Below are 21,711 nucleotides of genomic sequence, written 5' to 3'. Positions count from 1 at the left end.
CAAAGCATTGCAATCTGTACATTGATGTAGAGTCAAGTGGGTTTGTTCTGGTAAACCATGTCTTCCTTCTTCATAATGCTACATACTCCGTGTGCTCGCGTAAGCATGCCTTAAGCCAATGTGGTGGCCTTCTCCAGTTGAGAAGCTATCTCTGCTCAAACAATCAGAAAACTTTAATGCAAGCGCCACAAGTGTTCACGTGAAAAGAGCAGCATTCGAAAACGTCCGAGCCTGCGCAAAACCGGCATCCTTTGCGCGTGGTGCTGAAACGTGTGGTTTTGAAGCGTCTGTAGGCGTAGTTTTATATGCACGAGTTAATTAGATGCACTACAGCTAATGGTGTTAGGTGCTTGCAAGATGCATCATTGCACGCTGTGGAAATGAGCTCGCGAAGTGGCGAGGACCTGGAGTGAGTGCGCTGGTCACACTAATAGCTTCAATCGCAATGGATGATACACACAATTTTATAAGCAGGCTTTCCCACACATCTCACTTGTCTTACCTAAGATGGCCACGTTCCTTGTATAACCGCTGTCAGAGCTGAGACACCCATTTTGAAAGCTTCGATCAGGGACAAAAAGCGGCTAGAGCGATGTCGCCAGCCGGCATGTCTGCGCCTAAATTGTGATTTTGCCTATTTTGCCTGGAAGGCCGCCATTATAGTTAGGTCCAAGGAGGTCACGTGAAATGCACGTGTAGGCTTTGCGTAAAAATGTTTCCTCATCGTCATCATTAGCATATATTTGTGTCCACTGCACAAAGAAGGCATCTCGCAATTGTGTCCATTATCTTTTTAAGGAGCTGGCTGATTCCAACTTGCGCCAGCAAATGTCTTAACTTCATGACCTCCCTTAATTTACAGCCGTCTTCTATTGCATTTTCTTCTCTTGCCACCCATTCTGTAACTAATCTTCCACTGGTTATCTATTACATCGCCTTCCCATCTCCATTTTTTCTCTTAATGTCAACTAGATTATCTGCTATCCCCGCTTGCTCTCGGACCCACACCGCTCTCTTCGCGTCTCTTAACATTACGCCTAACATTTCTCCTTCCACTTCTCAGCGCTGTCCTTAACTTGTCCTCGAGTTTCGTTGTTAACCTCGAATTTTCCGCTCCATATGATAGCCCCGCCGAAACGTGTGGAAAGAGTAGATTATATGCTTTTATTTTCTACGCATCAAGCTTACAGCATCGTACATGTATAACTTCGCAACCAGAGGCCAGGACTTGTTCTTTTGTCTTATTGCGGTATCAGTTATACAGACACTTCAGGCACATTTTCGTCGTCGGCGTCGCCTTGTTGTTCCTATTAACCCCAAGTACTAGAACAGCGTGTACGTGTGCCGTGCGCTGTGGGTGCGAGTGAAAGCATGCGAGGGAGAGTCGAGGATGGTGACTTGATTGCGCATGCGCAAGAGAGGAAAGCGCGGAGGAAGCGTGCCGTCTTCCACCGCTAGAGATGCACAGGAAGGGAGGGGGGCTTCCACTCAGGCGGCCGCTGACTACGACACGGTTGGCTCGGCCGCGCGGGCCCTATCTTGAAAGGTATAGCGTCTAGTTGCGCCCAAGGTTCATGCACGTTGTGTTCTCGCCGTTTAGTTCGCGTTGAAGCGCGAGACAGCAGGAATATAAAACCGCTCGCTGCTGCTGCCGCTCTTATAGCGTTTTGACACTCATTGTGCGCTCATCGATTGAGAAGTGCTTATGTTTGCCCGTGCTCTCGTGACACCATGCTTGTTAATTTAGGTAGTAAGCGAATGTTTGCGGTTTATTGCGGCCGATAAAACTACCATCCTTACTTCGCATAACTGTCTGGTAGTTTGGTATCGCAATCGGTGGTTCGCCTTTCGGAACGAAACTGCGACTTTTTGGTGGCAGGAAGGCCAATTGGCCTCGCATATGTGCTGAATATCACTTTGCGGTCGGTATACCTCCTGTGCGTGCGCCCTGGCCTCGTGCATTTGTGCGCTTGCACGGCTGAGTTTTCTTGCCTCGGCGCGCGAAAGTGTAATGGCCGCCGCGGCGCTGTTATCGCAGAGTGGTGCAGAGCGTCATCGCAATGGACATCGCGACAAGCATGGTGTCGGCCTGCCTCATGTTCTCCGTGCTGGGCAACCTAGCCCTCGTGACAGGTCAGTCGACGGAGTCGTACATCCACGGCGGCTCGACCAAGATGTTCTTCATGCTCATCAGCGAGTACATTGGAGAGGCCAACTACCCGCAACTGTTCGCCTCCCTGTTCACTCTGACTTTGCTCCAGCTGGGACTCTGTCAGGCGGTACGCTCCGTCATTCTTATTACTTAGACAGCCAAGTTTCTTTACAGATAATTTCATCGAAATTCATTGAAAAAGTGCAAAAAATTCAACTACTTCTTGTGGGAACGTGTTTGTCACAATGTAGCAAATTTTTCTGCTGCTCGTATTCATTTGTCGTAGGATTTACAGGTCTGTAATGGTATTGAGTCAATTTATTTTGTATTGTATTCATTCCGTGCAACACTAATAGAGGAGGTTGAGTGCGCCATGAGGCTCACGCCAATGGTGTAACACCCGTGAACGGTGACAATTTTGTTGAGGCCGACAATAGTTGTCAACTAGCTAACGCAATTATGTAGAGTACAGGTGCCAATTCGATAACTGTTGCAGGAGTATTTTTGTGATATAATGCAAGTAGGCATTAATGGAGGAAATCAATTGTTACAAATAATGACATCTTGTAGACGACATATTATGCAGTTAAAATAACTGAAACATTTGTTACAAGCAGATGGGCAACTCAATATTCAGGTAACAAACTTCTGATGCAAAAAAGAACACCAACTTACAGCTACGTGACGAAGCAACACAACTAATTTCTCGTCACACATTGCAGTGCCCCTAATTAACAATTGCTTTGTATTACCCTGTGTAACCCGCCGTGGTTGCTCAGTGGCTATGGTGTTGAGCTGCTGAGCACGAGGTCGCGGGATCGAATCCCGGCCACGGCGGCCGCATTTCGATGGGGGCGAAATGCGAAAACACCCGTGTGCTTAGATTTAGGTGCACGTTAAAGAACCCCTGGTGGTCAAAATTTCCGGAGTCCTCCACTACGGCGTGCCTCATAATCAGAAAGTGGTTTTGGCACGTAAAACCCCAAATATTATTATTATTACCCTGTGTATCCACATGACTTATCCTGTTGTTGGTTATCACATGGTTACGTATACCTTCTCGTCACCAAAGGTAACACATAAAAATTAAGTTGTGCCTCTTTATCGAAACACCCTGATCAAAAAGCATAACGAAATTAGAATGGGCTAAATTGAAAGCGTGCACATACGAGGGGATGTGGGAATCTAAATGATTCGAAGCTTGTTTGAGTTAGCCAGGTAGCAGCAGTACTGGGCGATATTGATACATGCATATTGCGTGTTTCTTGTGGCCGACGCATGCGGGCGACCCGACGAAGACGACGAACACTCCCTGGCTCTCGAGCTGTCGGCTGAACTGGGCAGCGCTGCAGTTACCTTTTGTAAATATACTTTGTAAATAGTCTCCAGTCTTAATCCTTTGTTCGCGTAACATTTTGGTGGAGCGTGCCGTTCCGCATCTTCGCCTCGGAGCTCCGCAGCGGCCGCACCATCCTGCTTTCCGCCATGGCTCCCGGTGACGACAGCTCATCTCCTTATACTCCTGTGACCCCGACAATAACGAACATTACAGTTACTAATCTCCGGGATCCTGGCATATTCTTCGGCCAAGATATTGTCGACGTTGAGGACTGACTTAAGCTGGATGAGCGTGTTAGCCAAAACAACCGCTGGGACCCTACCAATATGCTAGCCAATGTCCTATTCTGCTTGGGCGAAACTCCTCACGTCTGGTTCAGGACACACGAGGACGAGATCTCTAGCTGGGATGCTTTCAAGGGGAAGCTCGTCGCCCTCTTTGGAAGTCCCACCGGTCTACAGCTGGCTTCTAAAAAGCAGCTTGTTACCCGAGTTCAGTCTTCTTCTGACTCGTATGTCTCGTACATGCAAGACGCGCTCACTCTTTGCCGAAAAGTCGACGAGAAAATGGCAGAGGTTGACAAAGTCGGTCACGTACTCGAAGGGATAGTGGACGACGCCTTCAGCTTGTCTCCAACAATGTGTCCACCATCGATGTCATTGTCAAGGAATGCCGCCGTTTTGACCTCGCCAAAAGCCGCCGCCTCTTTCCACAGCTCTCCCGGCTCCCTAACACGGTTGCGACGTTGTCTTGCGTTGACCTTGCCGCTTCGCCACCCTTAAATGAGCACGTCACACGTATTTTTCGCCGCGAACTCGAGTGTACAAGTCCTGCGCCGTTCCATTCACGCTCACTTGAACCCACCATTGACCAACCAGCCCCAGCGACTTCCCGCATTCAGGTAGTTGTGCGGCAAGAATGTGCCAACCTCGGTGTTTCTACTGCCTGCTCCGTCTCCCCACCTCACACCCGACCGGCGCCGACTGCCCCGCCTCACGGCGATCTGTATTCTTCTCCTAGATACCGCAACCCTACCGAGTGGAGAACTCCAGACGACAAGACCATTTTGCTTCCGTTGCCTCCGCATTGACCACGTCGCTCGCCACTGCCGCAGCTCCCGGGCGTCGCCGTATTGAAGCTCCTTGTCCCCGTATCCTCGCCCATATGTCGACCCGCGCCATTACACGCCTTGCCGTATGCCTCCAGACCTCTGACGTATCCGTCGATATTAGTCGTCCTGCACGCTCGCCGTCACTTCAGCGCCGTCGGTCGCCGTCACCCCAGGCATGCTGCTGTTCGTCGCCGACCAGTTATGGACCATCCCGGACGGGAAACTGCAGCTCCTGGAGGTAGTGCTGCATTATCTTCGCCGTGTCGAAATCCTACATAGACCTTCTCAACTAACCGAACTTCCTGTTCACGTCGACGGTGTCCCTTTGACGGGGTTAATAGATACTGGAGCCCAGGTTTCCATAATGAGTTGTAACCTCCGTTGTCGACTGAGAAAAGTCCTCACGCCTCCTACTACTCGAGCCGTACGCGTGGCCTATGACAGCACTGTTGACGTCACTGGAATATGTACTTCCCGTATAATTATTGCCAGTCGTCACGTTCCTGTTCTTTTTACGGTGCTGACCAATTGTCCCCATGACCTAATCCTCGGACTCGACTTTCGTACGGCGCATTCAGCTTTGATCGACTGTTCTACCGGTAGCCTTTGCCTCGAACTTCCTCTACTCGCGCATATTCGTACCGAATTGACGAACAACTTTAGTACGACTGCCTTCGTCCGCCTGCCGCTTAAAGCCTTGACTTTCGTCGATTTGCTATCATCTTTTGCTGTGCCTGATGGTGATTACGTCGCCACACCTGTTGCTGATGTCCTTTGGATGTGCAATGTCACTGTGCCTCACTCCGTCGTCACCGTCTCCGATAACCGGACATGCGACCCTGTCGTTAATTTTGGCCTGACAAAGGAAGTTCTACCCAAAGGCATATCAGTTGCAACGTTCCGTACTATTGGAGACGACCACGTCAGGACGTTTTTCGTAGACGTCTGCTCAGATTCTTCACCATGTCCATAGGATGCTATTTGCCCTGACGCAGCATTTCGTCCTATGATTGCTACGGACCTATTGCCTGAACAAGCAGCAGCTGTGTGTCGCCTTTGGTTTCCTACCCCGACATATTTGACCTCAACAATCGCCAAATGGGCCAGACTTCTGTTGTTAAGCATCACATAAATGCTGTTGATGCCAGTCCTATTCATCGCCAGTCATATCGAGTTTCTGCTTCAGAGTGTGAGGTTATTCAAAATGAAGGGAACAAGATGCTTGCCAAAGGATTGTTGAACCTTCGTCGAGCTCTTGGGCATCACCCGTGGTGCTTGTTAAAAAGAAAGATGGCCCATGGCGTTTCTGCGTAGATTATCGTCATCTAAACAGCATTACCAAGAAAGACATCTACCCCTTGCCTCGCGTTGACGACGCCCTCTGTTGTCTCCACGGTGCCAAATTCTTTTCATCAACAGACACCGCGTCCGCCACTCCTCATGGTCTATATCAATTGAAAGTTATGCCATTTGGTCTATGCAATGCCCCAGCAACGTTCGAGCGCATGATGGACTCTTTGCTTCAGGGGTTCAAATGGTCAACATGCCACTGCTACCTTGACGACGTTCTCGTATTTTCGCCTACATTTCAGAAACATCTTGAGCGCTTGTCAGCTTTTCCTCAAGTCTTCCGCGAGGCTGGGCTCCAATTGAATTCCTCGAAGTGTCACTTCGGTCGTCGGCAGGTTACAGGGCTGGGCCACCTCGTCGACGCTTCCGGTATTCAACCAGACCCGGAGAAAACTAGGGCTGTGACGACTTTTCCTGCACCTCAGTCTGTCAAAGACGTCCGAAGGACGTCTTTGACAGACTAAGGTGCAGGAAGGACGTGCCGTTTATATGGGGCGCCGCCCAAACTGCCGTGTTTACCCACCTCACCAGCATTCTCACCACGCCACCTATATTGGCCCACTTTGACCCGTCCTCTCCTTCACAGGTGCGTACCGATGCCAGTAGCCACGGTATCGGAGCCGTCTTATCCCAGCGCCAACAGGGTCAAGATCGCGTTATCGCATACGCTAGCCACCTCCTCACAGCAGCGGAGCGCAACTATTTGATTGTAGATCGTGAATGCCTGGCTCCCGTCTGGGCGGTTTCCAAATTCCGCCCGTACTTGTATGGCACGCACTTCTCTGTAATCACGGACGACCACGCGCTCTGCTGGCTTTCCACACTCAAGGATCCTACCGGCCGGCTTTGTCGCTGGGCTCTGCGGCTGCAAGAATACTCCTATATTGTAGTGTACAAATCTGGCTGATTACATCAAGACGCAGACTGTTTATCACGCTATCCGGTGGACAAACTACCCGCCGACCCTGACCCCGATACCGACGCTTGCGTTTTCTCCGTTTCTCAGCTGCTACAAGTTGCCGTCGAGCAACGCCATGATGCCACTTTGCGCGCCATCATTTATGGCTTGGAATCTTCGCCTTATGCTTCGTCCCTTCACCTGAATGTTCTCCAGGCTGGTGTATTATACTGCCACAATGTACGCCCTGGCGGTCCTGCCCTACTCCTCGTCCTTCCGAAGCAGCTCCGGTCAGCTCTTCTCCAAAGAACTTCATGATTTACCAATGGCAGGTCACCTTGGGGTCTCCTGCACCTACGGCTGGATCTGCCGACGCCTCTTTTGGCCAGGCCTTGCCCGCTCCGTCCGGAAATACGTTGCGACATCCGAAAAATGTCAGCGCCGAAAAACACTATCGATGCTCCCTGCCGAGTGCCTTCCACCACTCGACATTCCTTCGGAGCCGTTTTTTCGTGTTCGCTTCTACTTACTTGGCCCTTTCCCACTATGCACGTCTGGAGACAAGTGGGTCGCTGTGGCAACAGATTACGCCACGCGCTACGCCATCATCATAGCGCTTCCAACAAGCTGCGCCACAGATGTCACCGAGTTTCTTTTACGCGACATGATTCTGCAGTATGGTGCTCGAGACCAACTGCTCAGAGACCGTAGCGCGACATTCCTTTCTCAAGTCATCGCCGACCATCCTGCAGTCCTGCTCCACCAAACACAAGCTGACTAGGTCTTACCATCCACGCATTAATCGTCTCACTGAGCGTCTGAATCGCACCCTAACCGACATGCTTGCAAAGTTCGTCGGGTTCGACCATACTGATTGGGACCTCGCCCTACCTTATGTAACTTTTGCATATAATTCTTCGTGTCACGACACTGCATATTATTCCGCGTTATTTCTGCTGTTCGGCCGAGACATTGCCACTGGACGAACCCCTTCCATCCGCTGCAGCAGAGACCAGCGAGTATGCACTTGGCGCCATCACCAGGGCAGCCCAAGCACGGGAAATTGCCCGCGCTCGCCTCCTGACCTCTCAAGACAAGCGACGCCACTTTACGATCGCCAACACAGAGACGTACACTTTTCGCCTGGATCTCTGGTACTTCTGTGGTACCGGACTCGTCACTTTGGTCTCAGAAAAACTCCTGCCTCGGTACACAGACCCATATCGAATGCTGCAAGCCGTGACTCCAGTTACCTACGAAATCGCCCCAGTCAGCACTAGTGCCTCATCTGCCCCGAAGTCCACTGACATTGTGCGGGTCGCACGCCTCAATCCACATTACTCTCCTGTTATCACCAATATTTAGACGCCCCGGAACGGTGCTTTTGCCGCCGGGGGTAATGATACATGCATATTGCGTGTTTCTTGGGGCCGATGCACACGGGCGCCCCCACGAGGACGACGAACGCTCTCTGGATCTCGAGCTGTCGGCTGAACTGGCCAGCGCTGCAGTTACCTTTTGTAAGTATACTTTGTAAATAGTCTCCAGCCCTAATCCTTCGTTCGCGTAACAATATGGTGACAGCCTGATCCCCTTTAGCTGTTAGCTCTCTGCGTCACGAGGACCAAGGCAATATGTGATGATGGGAGTGCAGAAAAAGTACGTAAGAAAGAAAAGGTGACTGCACAGAAAAGTACGACACATACGTACATCCACTCAAGGCTTCATATTCCTTCTGTCAAAGTGGTGCATTCATTATGGGGGACTGGACAAAAGAAGTGCACATACCCAGTTTCACATACTCAGTTACCCAAGCTTTCAACTTGGCCAGACAGCATCCACGAGGCAGTTGGATATTTTAGTAAATACGTAGTAGGCCAAATTCGCGTACAGCACCAAGCAGCTTCAAATCCGGTGGCCGTAGATGATATACTCATAGTCATCATCGTCTCATTTGAATATCTGCTGCAGGACGAAGGCATTTCCGAGAAATTTCCAAGTACCACTGTAGTGCACCATCTGATTCATATTTATTCCTGCCCATGTTATTATTTCATCGCACAACCGGATTCTCTGCCGTGCTAACTGCGCTTCACTTCCTTTGGCAGCCACTCTGTAACTCTAATAGGTCACTGGTTATCAGTCCTGCGCATTACACTGCCTGCGCACCTACATTTCTCTCGCTTGATGTCAACTAGGATATCGGCTACTACCATTTGCTCTCGAATCAACACCTCTCTATTCCAGTCTCTTAACGTTACGCCTAACATTTTGAAGAGTCTTCTTGACCGACTTCAGACGCTTTTGGAGGATCCAGGATCTGGGTATCTTTTACCCACTTCTAGAAAAAAAAAACACAGTTAAGGTAATTTGTAGATGCCATCTGAGCATGAAAATGACGTTAAAGGATACCTAGTCATGTAGAGACTATTTAGTAAGTGTCAGCAACGAATTATGTAACAAATAAAACGAGTGCAAGAAGCGCTAACCGGGTCTAATGCGAGTTTCTGTGTTTTTCTCGCCTTATAACGTGCCGCGACGTGGTGACATCTTACATAGCGACCGCGATCTCACTTAGATTGCATGGAGCGCCCGTGTTCGATAGCTGAACGACTGTGGAATACGAAAGAAAGTGGGTTGCGGGAGTGCTCAGGGTATTTAAGAAGGAAAAATCGACTCGCAGTGGACGCAAAGAACTAAGAAACAAGGAACTAGGAAGTGTGCGACCCATGCCGGTCGCATGCTGGCACGCTGAAAACGCCAGTTTATAAACTGCAGGATTCGTAGCGCGAATATGCTACCGTATCGAAATATAGCTGTGGACGCTGAAGAGACGAAACGCAAGAGTGCCGAGGCTGCACGTGCGAGCCACGCCGAGAAGACGGCCGACATTCTCGACGCCCGTCTCGACCAAGTGCATGATTGGTATCATGCCTACCAGGAGTCGCAGAACATCGGGGTGGGTTCGGAAGCCCCAGGTGAAGAAAGTCGCCCGACACATGCGTGGCTGTAGAGAACTTCGAAGAATACAACGAGCGTCTCCTACGTTGCCAAGTAGAACGGTTGGCATCATCATAATTGCGCATGAAGTACTATACGACTGAGCTAAGTGTTAGGTTAGTGAACACGAAAAAGAGGCAATCATCATAATCATAAACAACATCAATTTGTCGACATTGTCTTCGTAGCGACCGTTCGTAACTACACGTTTTCCTCGCTTCGGGGAAATCCAAGTTTACCTCGTCTTGCCTCCACGTATGGGTCATTGCCCACTGTTTTTTTCTTGCTAGCGAGGTGGCTGCCCGACTGGGGCGCCACCACAGCCATTCGGCAAACCTGATTTTACTTTAGAATAAAGCCAGTCGACTCTCCGCTCTCAACCTGTCAAAACGTGTATTGCTTGCCTCCTCTAAACCGAGCTGCCAATAAGTGGTCACCCAGGCCATTGATGTTTTTTTTTTTCAACCACTAGCTATGGACGACGCTGCTCCTACTCTTGCTGACAGAGACGACGCCTTTATCACGTCTCCTGTCATCACCCCAGAGATTCAGCTTGCCAGATTTTGGCCCAATAATCCCCGAGTTTGGTTTATGCAAGTAGAGCTCTGTTTTCAACTCTAGCGCATGGCTTCGCAGTCAGCAAATACCTGCACATCGTCACCGTGCTGCCCTCCGACGTCGCTGATGCCATAGACGACTTGCTAACTGGTACGCCTTCACACACTGCATACGACGGCCTGCAACGCACGGTCCTGCAGCACCTCGAGCCTTCGCAACGAAGTAGGCTCCAGCAGCTCCTCTCCGACGAACTCTGCCAACAACGGCCATCACAACTTCTGCACCGGATGCATCACTTACTGGGCGAGCCCTCTGGAAATGAGAGCCTGCTTCTAATTTTGCGCGAGCTGTTCGTGCAGCGCCTCCCACAGTCCGCATGCATTCTACTGGCGGATTCCGACGACACTCGCTGACCGCATATGGGACTGCTCGTTTTCGACACAGCTACCTATCGGTGCTGCAAGAATAAGAGCCAGGCGACCGACTCTAGGGCCTGGAGGAAACAGTCGACCGCCTTACCAGTGTACTGAAGAAGCTGACGACTGGTGGCAACACTGGCAACCAAATTAGGCGCAACCATTCGCCTTCACACTCTCGCAGCGCAATTAGAGGCTCGCCGTGACAGCTGTGCAGGTACCCCCGTCGCTTTCGCGAACAAGCGAGTCACTGCACCCAGCCCTGTTCGTGGACGAGAAACGCACCTGCCAGTCGCTAACGGTGGTATGCGATATCGGCCCTCGCACAAGCCGCCTATTTATCGTGGTCGACCGCATCACCGGCACCGGCTTCCTCGTCGACACCGGCGCCGAGATGTCTATCGTTCCCGTCACAGCCGCAGATCGCCAACGCGACAAGTCCACGACCACACTCCACGCAGTGAACACTGCCATCGCGTCGTATGGGCTCCGGTCAATAACGTTAGAGATCGGACTCCGGCGCTTGCACAGATGCGTGTTTGTGATCGCCGACGTCAGATATGCCATAATGGGAGCGGACTTCCTCAGTCATTTGAAGCTTGAAGTGAGTATTCGCGACGGGCGCCTAAAGGATAACGCCACATCTTTCCGTGTACATGGCTTGCAGTCCAACCTCACCGCATCTGGCAGGTCTCAACGCTTCGGCAGGTCTCAACGTACGCCAAGATACTTGCTGAGTACCCGCAATTCGCGAAGCCCCGAAACGATGCGCTGCTCGTGAAGCACAAGGTGGCGCCTCATATCACCACCACCGGCCCACCTGCTGCCGCGCGGCCACGAAGGTTCGCTGGACGGTAGTTGGAAATCGTCCATCGTGAATTCTAACACATGCTTCAGGTCGGCGTTATTCGTCCTCCCTCCAGCAATTGGTGTTCAACTCTCCATATGGTTACAGAGCAGGACACTGGCGAATGGCAACCTTTTCGTGATTACCGAGCTTTGAATGCTGTCATTACTCCGGATCAACATCCCCTTCCCCACATACATGACTTCGGCGCTAATCTCGGAGGAACCACAATATATAGCAAGATCGATCTGATGAAGGCGCACCACTAAATACTTGTCGAGCCCAGTGACATTCCGAGGACAGCAACCACTACACCATGTGGCCTACTTGAGTTTGTCCGTGTGCCTTACGGTTTGAAGAACGCGGCGCAAACATTTCAAGGGTTCATGGATGAGGATACGCGTGGACTCCCGTTCATTTTCGTCTACCTTGACTAAATGCTCATTGCAAGTCGCGCAGACGAAGAGCACAAAAAGCGCCTTCGCCTTCTATCTGAACAACTGGATGAACACGACCTGTTACTAAAGCCACAGAAATGGATTTTTGGAGTTGAAGTCCCTGAATTTTCTCTGCCATAGCATTTAAGCTCAAGGCATCAAGCCACTGGAATCACAGGTCCGGGCAATTGAGGACTTCCCCTCTGCAAGCTCCTTCCGAAAGTTGCGCGAGTTTCTGGGGCTCTTAAACTTTCAGAGGCACTTCATGCCATCCTATGCGCAAGTTCCTAACTGCTGACTGACGTGCTGCGTCGCGACTCCAAAAAACCGCCTACCTTCCTGTGGTCCTGGGAGCACGAACACTCGTTCCAGGAAGCGAAAACGTTGTTGGCGACTTGAGTGTTGCTGCTTCATCCGTTGCTCGACGCTTCAACTCGCCCTATGGTAGACGCGTTGCCCGTGGCAGTGGGTGCAGTAGTGTAGCAGCAAAATTGCACAGACTGGAGGTCGCTGGGCTTCTTCTCAAATCACCTCAAACCTGCAGAAGCTTGCTATAGCACCTCCGGGAGGGAGATTCATTCCTTCACAAAACTTTAGTAGTGTCCTGAAGCCCGGTCTTTTCAGACCCAGGCGGGCCGCGTCCACGTCGGCACCGCCAGGCCGAGCCTTATGGCGTCATCCTGGACCCTCTGGACAGCCTGTAGTTGATCTTGATAAGAAGTGCTTGATGTCATCTTGTGCCAGTAAAGCCATTTTTCTTCGGGGTCGGCGAGAGTCGCGGGACAGCCCGCCAGCAATGTGTCTGATGTCAATGATGCCATCGCACCATGTTACGTTCTTCCCTAATTTCTCTTTCGGGTTGAATTTTCTTTATGAAATACGGAGTGGGGTACGTCCCAGTTTGCAGTAAACGTAGCGTGACTGCCTGAGCCCTGTTCAATCTTACGTGTGGCAGTGGGAATTGCCTACGCCCCAAGTAGTAATATTTAGTGATGTCGTTGTAGCTTGCCGCCTATTTCGCTGTCAAGCGTTTCCGTTTTTTTTCATGAAACCTGTAGCTTTTACATTCGGACCGACCACAAGCCGTCAACCTTCGTTTCCAAGGACACCAGTTCCTTCTACACAGAAAGTGAGCTTCGGAAACATTCCTTAATCTCCGAATTTGCTACGGACATCCGCCATATCTCTGCACCGAAAATCAGGCAGCTGAGGAACTGTCGCGGATCGGTGCTGTGCCTGCTGGTCCTTTGGATTTCGAAGCTCTTGCTTCCGCCAAGCAAAATTGCCCCGAGCTGCGCCAATTACGGAAGAAAAGGCCCATCGCTGCAGCTTGCGGAGGTGCCGCTCAGTACAAAACAACAGTGGTCACGTGCGACACATCGCAGGCAGCTGCTTGCCGGTTCGTACCCCATCAATTTCGGCGGCCAATATCCGATTCACTGCACGGGCTAAGCATCTTGGCATCATTGCGACACAGAGGCTAATCACAGACCGCTTCGTCTGGTGATGGAACAAATCGTCCAAGCTGGGCACGAAGCTGGGCCAAGCCTGTCGAACCGTGAAAGTGACCCGGTACAGGCGTTCTGTAGTGCAGCCGTTTCGACCTCCACAGAGCCGTTTCGATCACATGCATTTAGAATTTCTGGGGCCTCTTCCGCCCTGCAAAGGTTTCAGGTAGCTCCTCACCTGTGTCGACCCGCATTCAAGGTGGCCTGAGGTAATGCCTCCTTGCCTGAGGCGACGCCTCTACAAGACATCACTGCCGAAACAGTGGCGGAAGCATTTGCTGCTACGTGGGTGTCATGGCACGGTTGTCCTTTGTGAAGAGCTGATTACCGAGGCCGACAATTCTAAAGCTGGCTATTTTTATGCCCTGGCGAGACTGCTCGGCACGCGCCTTCATAACACCACGTCTTACCACCCACTGAGCAACGGCCTGGTCGAGCGTCTCCACCGACAACTGAAGGCGTCATTGACCGCTACGCTCTACCGACAGTACTGGGTGGAAAATCTGCCACTAGTACTAGTAGGGCTGCTTACAACAATTAGGGCAGACTTCGCAGTCAGCGCAGTGGAGATGCTCTGTGTGTCAGCAATCTGCGTTTTAAGCCAGTGTTTCGACACCCAGCAAGGCATTCTGACAGCGGCCGCGCAGCACTTAGAGAGGCTGCATTCCTGGCTTGACCAGCTTCGACCTACACCCCCACGTATCACCCGCGGGATTCCTGTGTTTAGGTTCCTGACCACGGATACAACCACGCACGTCTTTCTGCTGCGCGCCTGTATCAAGCCACAATTGAGTTCTTGCTATGAAGGCGTCGTTGGTGCGGTTTTACGGTCAGAGAAAGCCTTGAATATTGACGTACGCTGCAAAGTAGAGACAGTGTCGGGCGACCGCGTGAAACCAGCCTATCTTGAACATTAACTCTTCATTCCTTCCGCCATTCACACCTGGATCTACTTGAGTTTAGGGGGGGGGCAGCCCTTATAGCGAGTGGCCGTCACTATGCATTGCCACCGCTTCTGGGCAAACCCGTTTTACCTCGGCTTGCCCCCACGTGGGGGTCCCCGCTGCTCTTCCTTGGAAGTGAGATGGCTGCCCGAATGGGACGCCACTACAGCCACACGGTAAACCTGCTTTTACATTAAAATAAAGCCAGTCGATTCTCCATTCTGAAGCTGTCAAAACGTGTTTTACTTGCATGTGCAAAACCGAGGTCCGAACATCCTCATTGGCCTGGACACCTGGTTGATAGTTTCCTTTTTCGTTGTATCGCTCCTTGCGCGTCTATTACCTTCTTCTGAAACTTTTGTGTTAAGATCCAATTTCTGCCCTGTATGTTAGTTCTAGTAGGATGAAATGATTGCACAGTGTTTTTTTCTAATCTATGGGTAAGCTGCTGCCGGTCATGATCTGCTATTACCTGCCGTATGCTCTCCAAGCTATTTTCATTGTGTAAATTGCATTTTTATAACCAGTGCCAGCTGTGAGTAATTTATGTATATAAACTATGGTATAGAGGTTACATAAACAGGGATAACGTGCGCAAGCATGCTGGCCAACATTTCGATACGTGTGCCTATCTTCTTCAAAGGCAACCTTGTTATGCTTGGCGGGTTAGTTAAGGTGACTTGTCTTGCGGTAGTCGTCAGCAACGTCTGGCTGTGAGGGCAGAGACCGAACAGTCGCAGTTATGCCCGAAAGGCGAAGCATCGATTGCGATAGCAAATGATTGGACATCTATACTAAGAAAAGATTCTACTTTTTGCGACCGTATAAAGTTGTAAACATAGACATGCTGAATTTATCACAAGTGTGGTGTCCGCGAACAAAAGCAAACGCGAACACATCTCGTTCGATGACCGCGGAACTCGCCGTCAAAACGCTGGAGTGAGTAATTGCGGCTACAGCAGCGAGCGCATTGATATTCGTGCTGCCGTGCATATAGACCCGAATTAATAGAAAACCGCGTGCGGCGGACTCAGTACATGTCGCAGATGACTTTCAAGGCAAAGCGGCCCGGGCAGGCGCGCGCGGGCGATCGCACCGCCCAGAGTAAAACCAGCCCCCCCCCCCCCCCCACTTCTTTCATACCCATGGATAGCCTTGTCCCCGTCGCAGATGGCTTTCAAGATGCAGCGGCCCGGGCGGGTGCGAACGCGCGCACTGGCCGTCCGGAGGAGAACGCGCCTCCCCTTCCTACCCTCCTCCCAGAGCCTTGCGGGTGACAGAAGACTGCGCGCTTCCTCCTTTTAACGCGCGCACTGGCCGTCCGGAGGGGAACGCGCCTCCCCTTCCTACCCTCCTCCCAGAGCCCTGCGCGCGACGGAAGACTGCGCGCTTCCTCCTTTTCGTGCGCGAGATTATGCCACGTTCGCCGGCTCACCCTCGCACGCTTTCGCTCGCACATACATTAGGCGAGCCGCGACGATTTCATCGTGATTGGACTCTATACAGAACCTCACGGCGACGCCGACAATTCGCTTTGAGTGTCCACATCAGAGTGTGGGTGTAGGCCAGTTGATGAGTCATGATTTTGGGAAGTTCCCGCAAGCAAAACATGAGACCCGAAGAAAGGCACAACGAGAATCGGGTGTTTCTTTCTGCGAGTCTCGCGTTTTGCTTGCGGTTACCTCCCAAGAATGTGTTCATATAGTTGCTATCGCAATAAAATTGGCGTTGCCATTTGCCATTGAGGGCATCGTGGCGCAAATGACGGGGTTGGAATACCTGGGGAAGAAAGTGGTGGAGAGGGACACAGGAGAAAAAAAGGACAGAGGAAGGCAAGGGTTTCTTGGGGGAGGGAGACGATGGCAATCCTTCAGAGAAGTTGAGAGAAACTGCAGGTGCCGTAGGTGGTGTGCGCTTGTGGTTTTCGAGAATGGTCCGCTCAACCGGCCAGAGCAGGGGCAACCAAAGGAACATGAGTTGACAAAAATGACCTAAGTGGCCTATTAGCAGGGCGACAGGAATGTTTTGAAGGTGTTAAGGTGGACGAGATGGAGTGTTTGGGAAAGAATGGGGGCGGGGGGAGGCGGACGAAGTGTATGGGAGCCGGTTGGACCTTCATGGGACCTCAAGCTATTTATACGGACGTAGGCGTCTTCGCAACAGTTTACAGTAGAAAAAGCATGAATTGACTATATGGCGCGAATGCACCGAAAAAGCTACGTTGATGTTTGGGGCTTTTGCAATTTGTCGGATCTGGTCTAAAGAAACGGAAAAAAAATAAAGAAGAAAAAAGGGAAAGCAGTAGGTGCAGAGGGAGTTGGGAGGTATACATGAGAAAAGGGCTCGTATGGTTGGCTCTTTTTTGTTTTTGAGGAGTGATAAATATGTAGAATCGTGTAAATAAATAAATTGAGTGGTAAGGTAGGGGCAAGAGAGAGCTGGAAAGAGAGGGACAGGTGAGCTTCAGAAGCGAGGTTATCTGGAAGCATAAATTGTTTGTTTCTTGGTAGGGATATGAAAATTTAGGATTTATAGATTCTTTAGAGATTCGTAGTGTGAAAACCGATACAGCCATAATAGTTCACAACACCTACACACATCTTGTCTGGTTACGTACGTCGTTTTTTAAATCCGAATGGCATTTTTTGCCTCATTCACCCGTTTCGTATTCGTCCGTCCGTCCACCCTGTTCGTTTACTCACCCACTTGCCGACCCACCTAACCATCCATCCATCCATTCCAGCTTCGTGGCCTTCCACTTGTCGTGCCGTCGTCATCACGCCTTCCATGCCGGTGCAGTAGCACAAGTTGTTTAATAGCTTGGGTCACTAAGCATGGCCCCGTGGTCGTGATGACGTCGTGTTCGTTGCATCGCCTTCATATCAGCTTTATGATCCGACACTCGTCATGTCGCCGTCACGTCATCGCCGTGAAACAGTCGTCGTCATGCCGTCATCGTCACAACGTTTTTTATCATTGCCATCACTTAAGAACGTCATAATCACATTAGTAGTTCCATGGACATGAATCTGTCTGCGTCATTGCATTGTAAACATGGTGTCGTCATTCAATCCTGATTATGTAGCCCTTGGTAAGCCGTCATCGTCAGGCAGCCACTGTCATGCCTCCATTGTCAGACCGTCGTGATGTTGCCATTATTGTCCCTCCAGCTTCGTCGTTTTACTTTTGTGATGCCGTCGTCGTCATACAAGTGCCCTGGTACAGTCATCGCCATGCCATTATCATCACACGCGCATCGTATTCGAATTGTCGTCATGTCGTTGTCATGCCATCGTCATAACTGTATCTTCACCATACAGTCATCATCATACATTCGTTGTCATACTGTCTTCGGGATGTCGTCATAGTCGTTCCATCACCATCATTTTAACTTTGACATCAGTCTCACATCATGCCATAGTCGTCACACCGCTGTCATCACGCCCATCATTGTCACACTGCCGTTTCACCGTCCTTATCACTTTGGTACCCTCAGCCCACTGTCGTCATACCACCTTCGTCAATGCATCCACCCCATTTGTTCTTCGTCATTCCATCGTATAATTATGCTGTCGTCATTCAATCATGATCATGCTCCATTGACATGCCGTTGTCGTCATCGCGTTGTCGTCGCACAGGCGCTCTCGCGTATCCGTTGTCATAGCGTCGGCCTCATGCCAGCTTGGTGGTGCGATCGCGCTCATTTACCCTTCATAATGATGTTTTCATCAGACAGATGTCGTCGCGCTATCGCCTTCATACAGTCGTCTCATTGTCTCGATTACGTCGTCGTCACGTTGTGGCCGTTGTAGCATCCTCATTATTTAAGAATTCACATCTCATTGTCGTCATGCCGCCATCGTTGTACGCCTTTTTGGTTCCATCGGTATCATTCCTACTTCGTCATTCCATCTTCACTGCATCGGCGTGATACAGTCGTTCTTAAGCCTCCACGCCTATGGGTCACCTTGGCAAGCGAGTGCCATAGCAAAGTTGGACGATATTGAAGTATGTAGCATATTGCCGAAGGAAAAAAGTCTCAGAGTTACCACGGCACATGTTCAATAAACGCGATTTCACGTCCATGGTTTCTCGCTGCATTGGTCAATTGCTACTTGCATAACTATCGATAGTCATGATGAGATGAGTTGTATCATACATTTGTTTTGTGCGTCCAATAAATTGTCCTCATAGGGCAGTGATTGCACCAAAAGGCTACACCGTGCTTCCCAGACGACCTTACATGAAATGACAACGCACAAAGTTCGCAGATACCGGGCTAAAACATCACCAAATTATTCCGTTGCATACGACAGCAACACATTTAAGCAGCGTCGCACCGACTCGTACAAGTCAGAGAAGAGGCTTGTCCCGTGGCCCTTCCTCCTCACCCGATGAAAAGTTTTATACATATTTGACTTTAACTTCCTATGGCCAATATATATTGTTGTGTACAAAAAGCTTATGATGCTTAGTTGAAGATTACGATGTGAATGCTGTCGTTGGCGGAAAAGAATTCAGCAATCTTGCAAATTTATCCAGACGGTCTAATCATGTCCCCGTATTATAATATGTCATCTGTATGCACTAGGTATGTATGCACCTTTTCTGTGCAGCGAGATAGGGAATATGTTTCTAGAGTCTCGATAAATATGTTCGCGTAGGTTGGTGCAAATTGTGGACCCATACTTGTCTGATGTATTTGTGAGTAGCAACCGTCCTCAATTTCGATGTAGTTAGAGGTGTGAACTAATTATAGAAGAGATACTTATAGAATGTTCCGCATTTTGTTTGAATAGAGTTTCTTTTTTCGTCGAACATAAATCATCAGGGATTTTAATGCTGGTGTATAAGAACACGGCGTCTACTGTTTCGAGAAATATACTTTGCGGTGGTGTGGCTTTAGTGCTAATGTCCTCCGCAATTCTCACTAGGTAGGGGGGGGTATATTGTACGAATTACAGAAGGGTTTTGGGTAAAAAACAAATAAATTATGCGGTTTTACGTGCTGAAACCACTTTCTGATTATGAGGCACGCCGTAGTGGGAGAATTAGGAAATTCGGACCACCTGGGGTTCTTAAATGTGCACCTAAATCTAAGTACACGGATGTTTTTGCATTTTGCCCCCATCGAAATGCGCCCGCCCTGGCCGGGATTCGACCCCTCGACCTCAATGCTTAGCAGCTGAACACCGTAGCCACTAAGCCACCACGACGGGTATATTTTGGGGTAAATCATCGAGGAAGTGGCGAAGAAATGTGGACAGGCTCTCTGTCTGTTTGTTATGTATTGATACTATAGGGTATGCAGAAACATTAACGATGCTTACTTCAGTATGTGGTATTTTAATAACTTTCGGATTAAAGCAAAGTCATCCCGCTGTTTTGCTGCTTGGTTTGAGAGATCTCAATTCTGGTGACATTATGAATCCATTAGCTAAAAGCGATTTCTGCCTGTTGGTAATCTTGAGTATGTATCGTAATGTCGGATTGTTCTCTAGCTTGCCGTACTGTTCAAGCTGTTTAACTGTCTGGATGCCTCGTGCTTGTGCTTATCTACTGGCCAGATGACTATACAACCACCCTTAGTTGCTTCTTTAATGACAATGTCCTTCTACACAAACTAAGAATTGAAATGATGCGACTCTCTGAGGTCATTGTTTTTAGGTTGCTTTGCTGTCTAGGACTGGCTTATAATTTCCTTAGTAACAGTGGTAAGACATGGGTGAAGTTCTACGGACTATACTAGAAGAGAAACTCGGGCGAGTTGGTAATAATTCATGTTTCGAAAAACAACAGCGCTAAACCCACAAGGGCATAGGCAAACAATACGACACTGGAGCTGACTCACAACTGAAGTTTATTTCGAGGGATACCACATTCATAAACACCTTGTTCTTGTCTGTTTAGCGTTGTTATTTTTTGAAGCATGAAAATGTATGGTTTGCTCTGGTTTAGAAGCCTGAGTGTATTATGCTCTCTATGGTGTCGTCCTGGTGTTTGGTGCGTGTGTTGTCTGCGAAAAAATTCCTAATGTGCCCTCGGAAACCTTCAACTCATGTATTGTGTTGTTTGCGGGGCGAAAGTTTAGGCACTTGCTCAGGACGCCTATATCTTCCCTGCTTATGTTTTTGAAATGTCTACAACATTAGACTGGTTAAATTTTGAGGAGGCTTCCGCCGTTTTTGGTGTTTCTACATTCCAGTTCACACTTATTGGCGTCAAGTTGCTACTTGTATGGAATATTGTATTGTGGCTAGGGTTCTTCTTTTCTCTTTGTTGTCGAATGAATTTGCTCATCTGTCTTTCGGGGGAATGCTCTAAATTTTTTGCCTCATCTGCTGTCAGAGCTAGGTTCCGAAGTTTGTGGCTAAAACTTTCTATTTGTTCTTCACAGTGTTCGTTGAGGATATTAAAAAATGAGAGTGAGGCACAGTCTAATGTTACTTGCCAGTTTGCATGATGTTGTGGGGGGAGTGTGCCTAGAGCAGGTACAGCTTTCAGTGTTAGCGCTTTAGGGATTATGCTATTCTGTTTACAATGAGTGCCTAGAAACGTCAAAAGACAGCGCTTATTTTCTTTTGAGTCTCTTTTTGCAGCAAGACACCACTTAAACGACCGTAGACGACCTCACTCTACCAATCAATTAAAACTAACCAACTGAGCGTAACAAGGCCGCCTTTGAGAAAGATAGGCCCATGTATTGAAACATTTGCAAACCTTTCTGACGCACCTGTTTATGTAATTTTTATATCACCGTGGGCTACTCCCATTTGTTAGCGACCTTCTTGACCTAGAAAAACGAAGTTTTTCAACTATTCTAGTAGCTAACAGCCGATCATAATTTCTTGTTTTCTACCCATGCTACTCAGCATTATCATTACCTTCTGCATGGTAATCTTCAACCCTACCTTTATGCTTTTTCGTCTAAGGCGCTCAATAATTAGTTGCAATTCGTAAAGAGTGCTTGTTCACAGGACAATGTTATCTGCAAACGCTAGGTTGCTGAGATATTCGCCATTAATCCTCACTAATAATCCTTCCAAGTCTAACAGCTTGAATGCTTTAAGCAAGCAGCGAATAGCATGGGAGAGATTGTGTCGCCTTTCTGACCCCTTTCTTAATGGCTATTTTTCCTCTTGTGGAAAATT

General features: G+C 49.4%; 1 protein-coding gene across 1 annotated transcript in view; it reads left to right on the top strand.

The window, feature by feature from the left end:
* The window catches only part of LOC142563393 (sodium-dependent nutrient amino acid transporter 1-like), a 71,172-nt gene that overhangs the window by 23,995 nt on the left and 25,466 nt on the right, over positions 1-21,711 (top strand). Inside the window, exon 6 of the mRNA XM_075673947.1 lies at positions 2,039-2,279. Coding sequence (XP_075530062.1) covers positions 2,039-2,279 — 241 coding nt within the window. The remainder of the gene's footprint in view (positions 1-2,038; positions 2,280-21,711) is intronic.

The sequence above is a fragment of the Dermacentor variabilis genome, chromosome 11 (assembly GCF_050947875.1).
Source record: "Dermacentor variabilis isolate Ectoservices chromosome 11, ASM5094787v1, whole genome shotgun sequence".
NCBI lineage: Eukaryota > Metazoa > Arthropoda > Arachnida > Ixodida > Ixodidae > Dermacentor > Dermacentor variabilis.
This window is presented reverse-complemented; position numbering and strand designations above follow the sequence as displayed.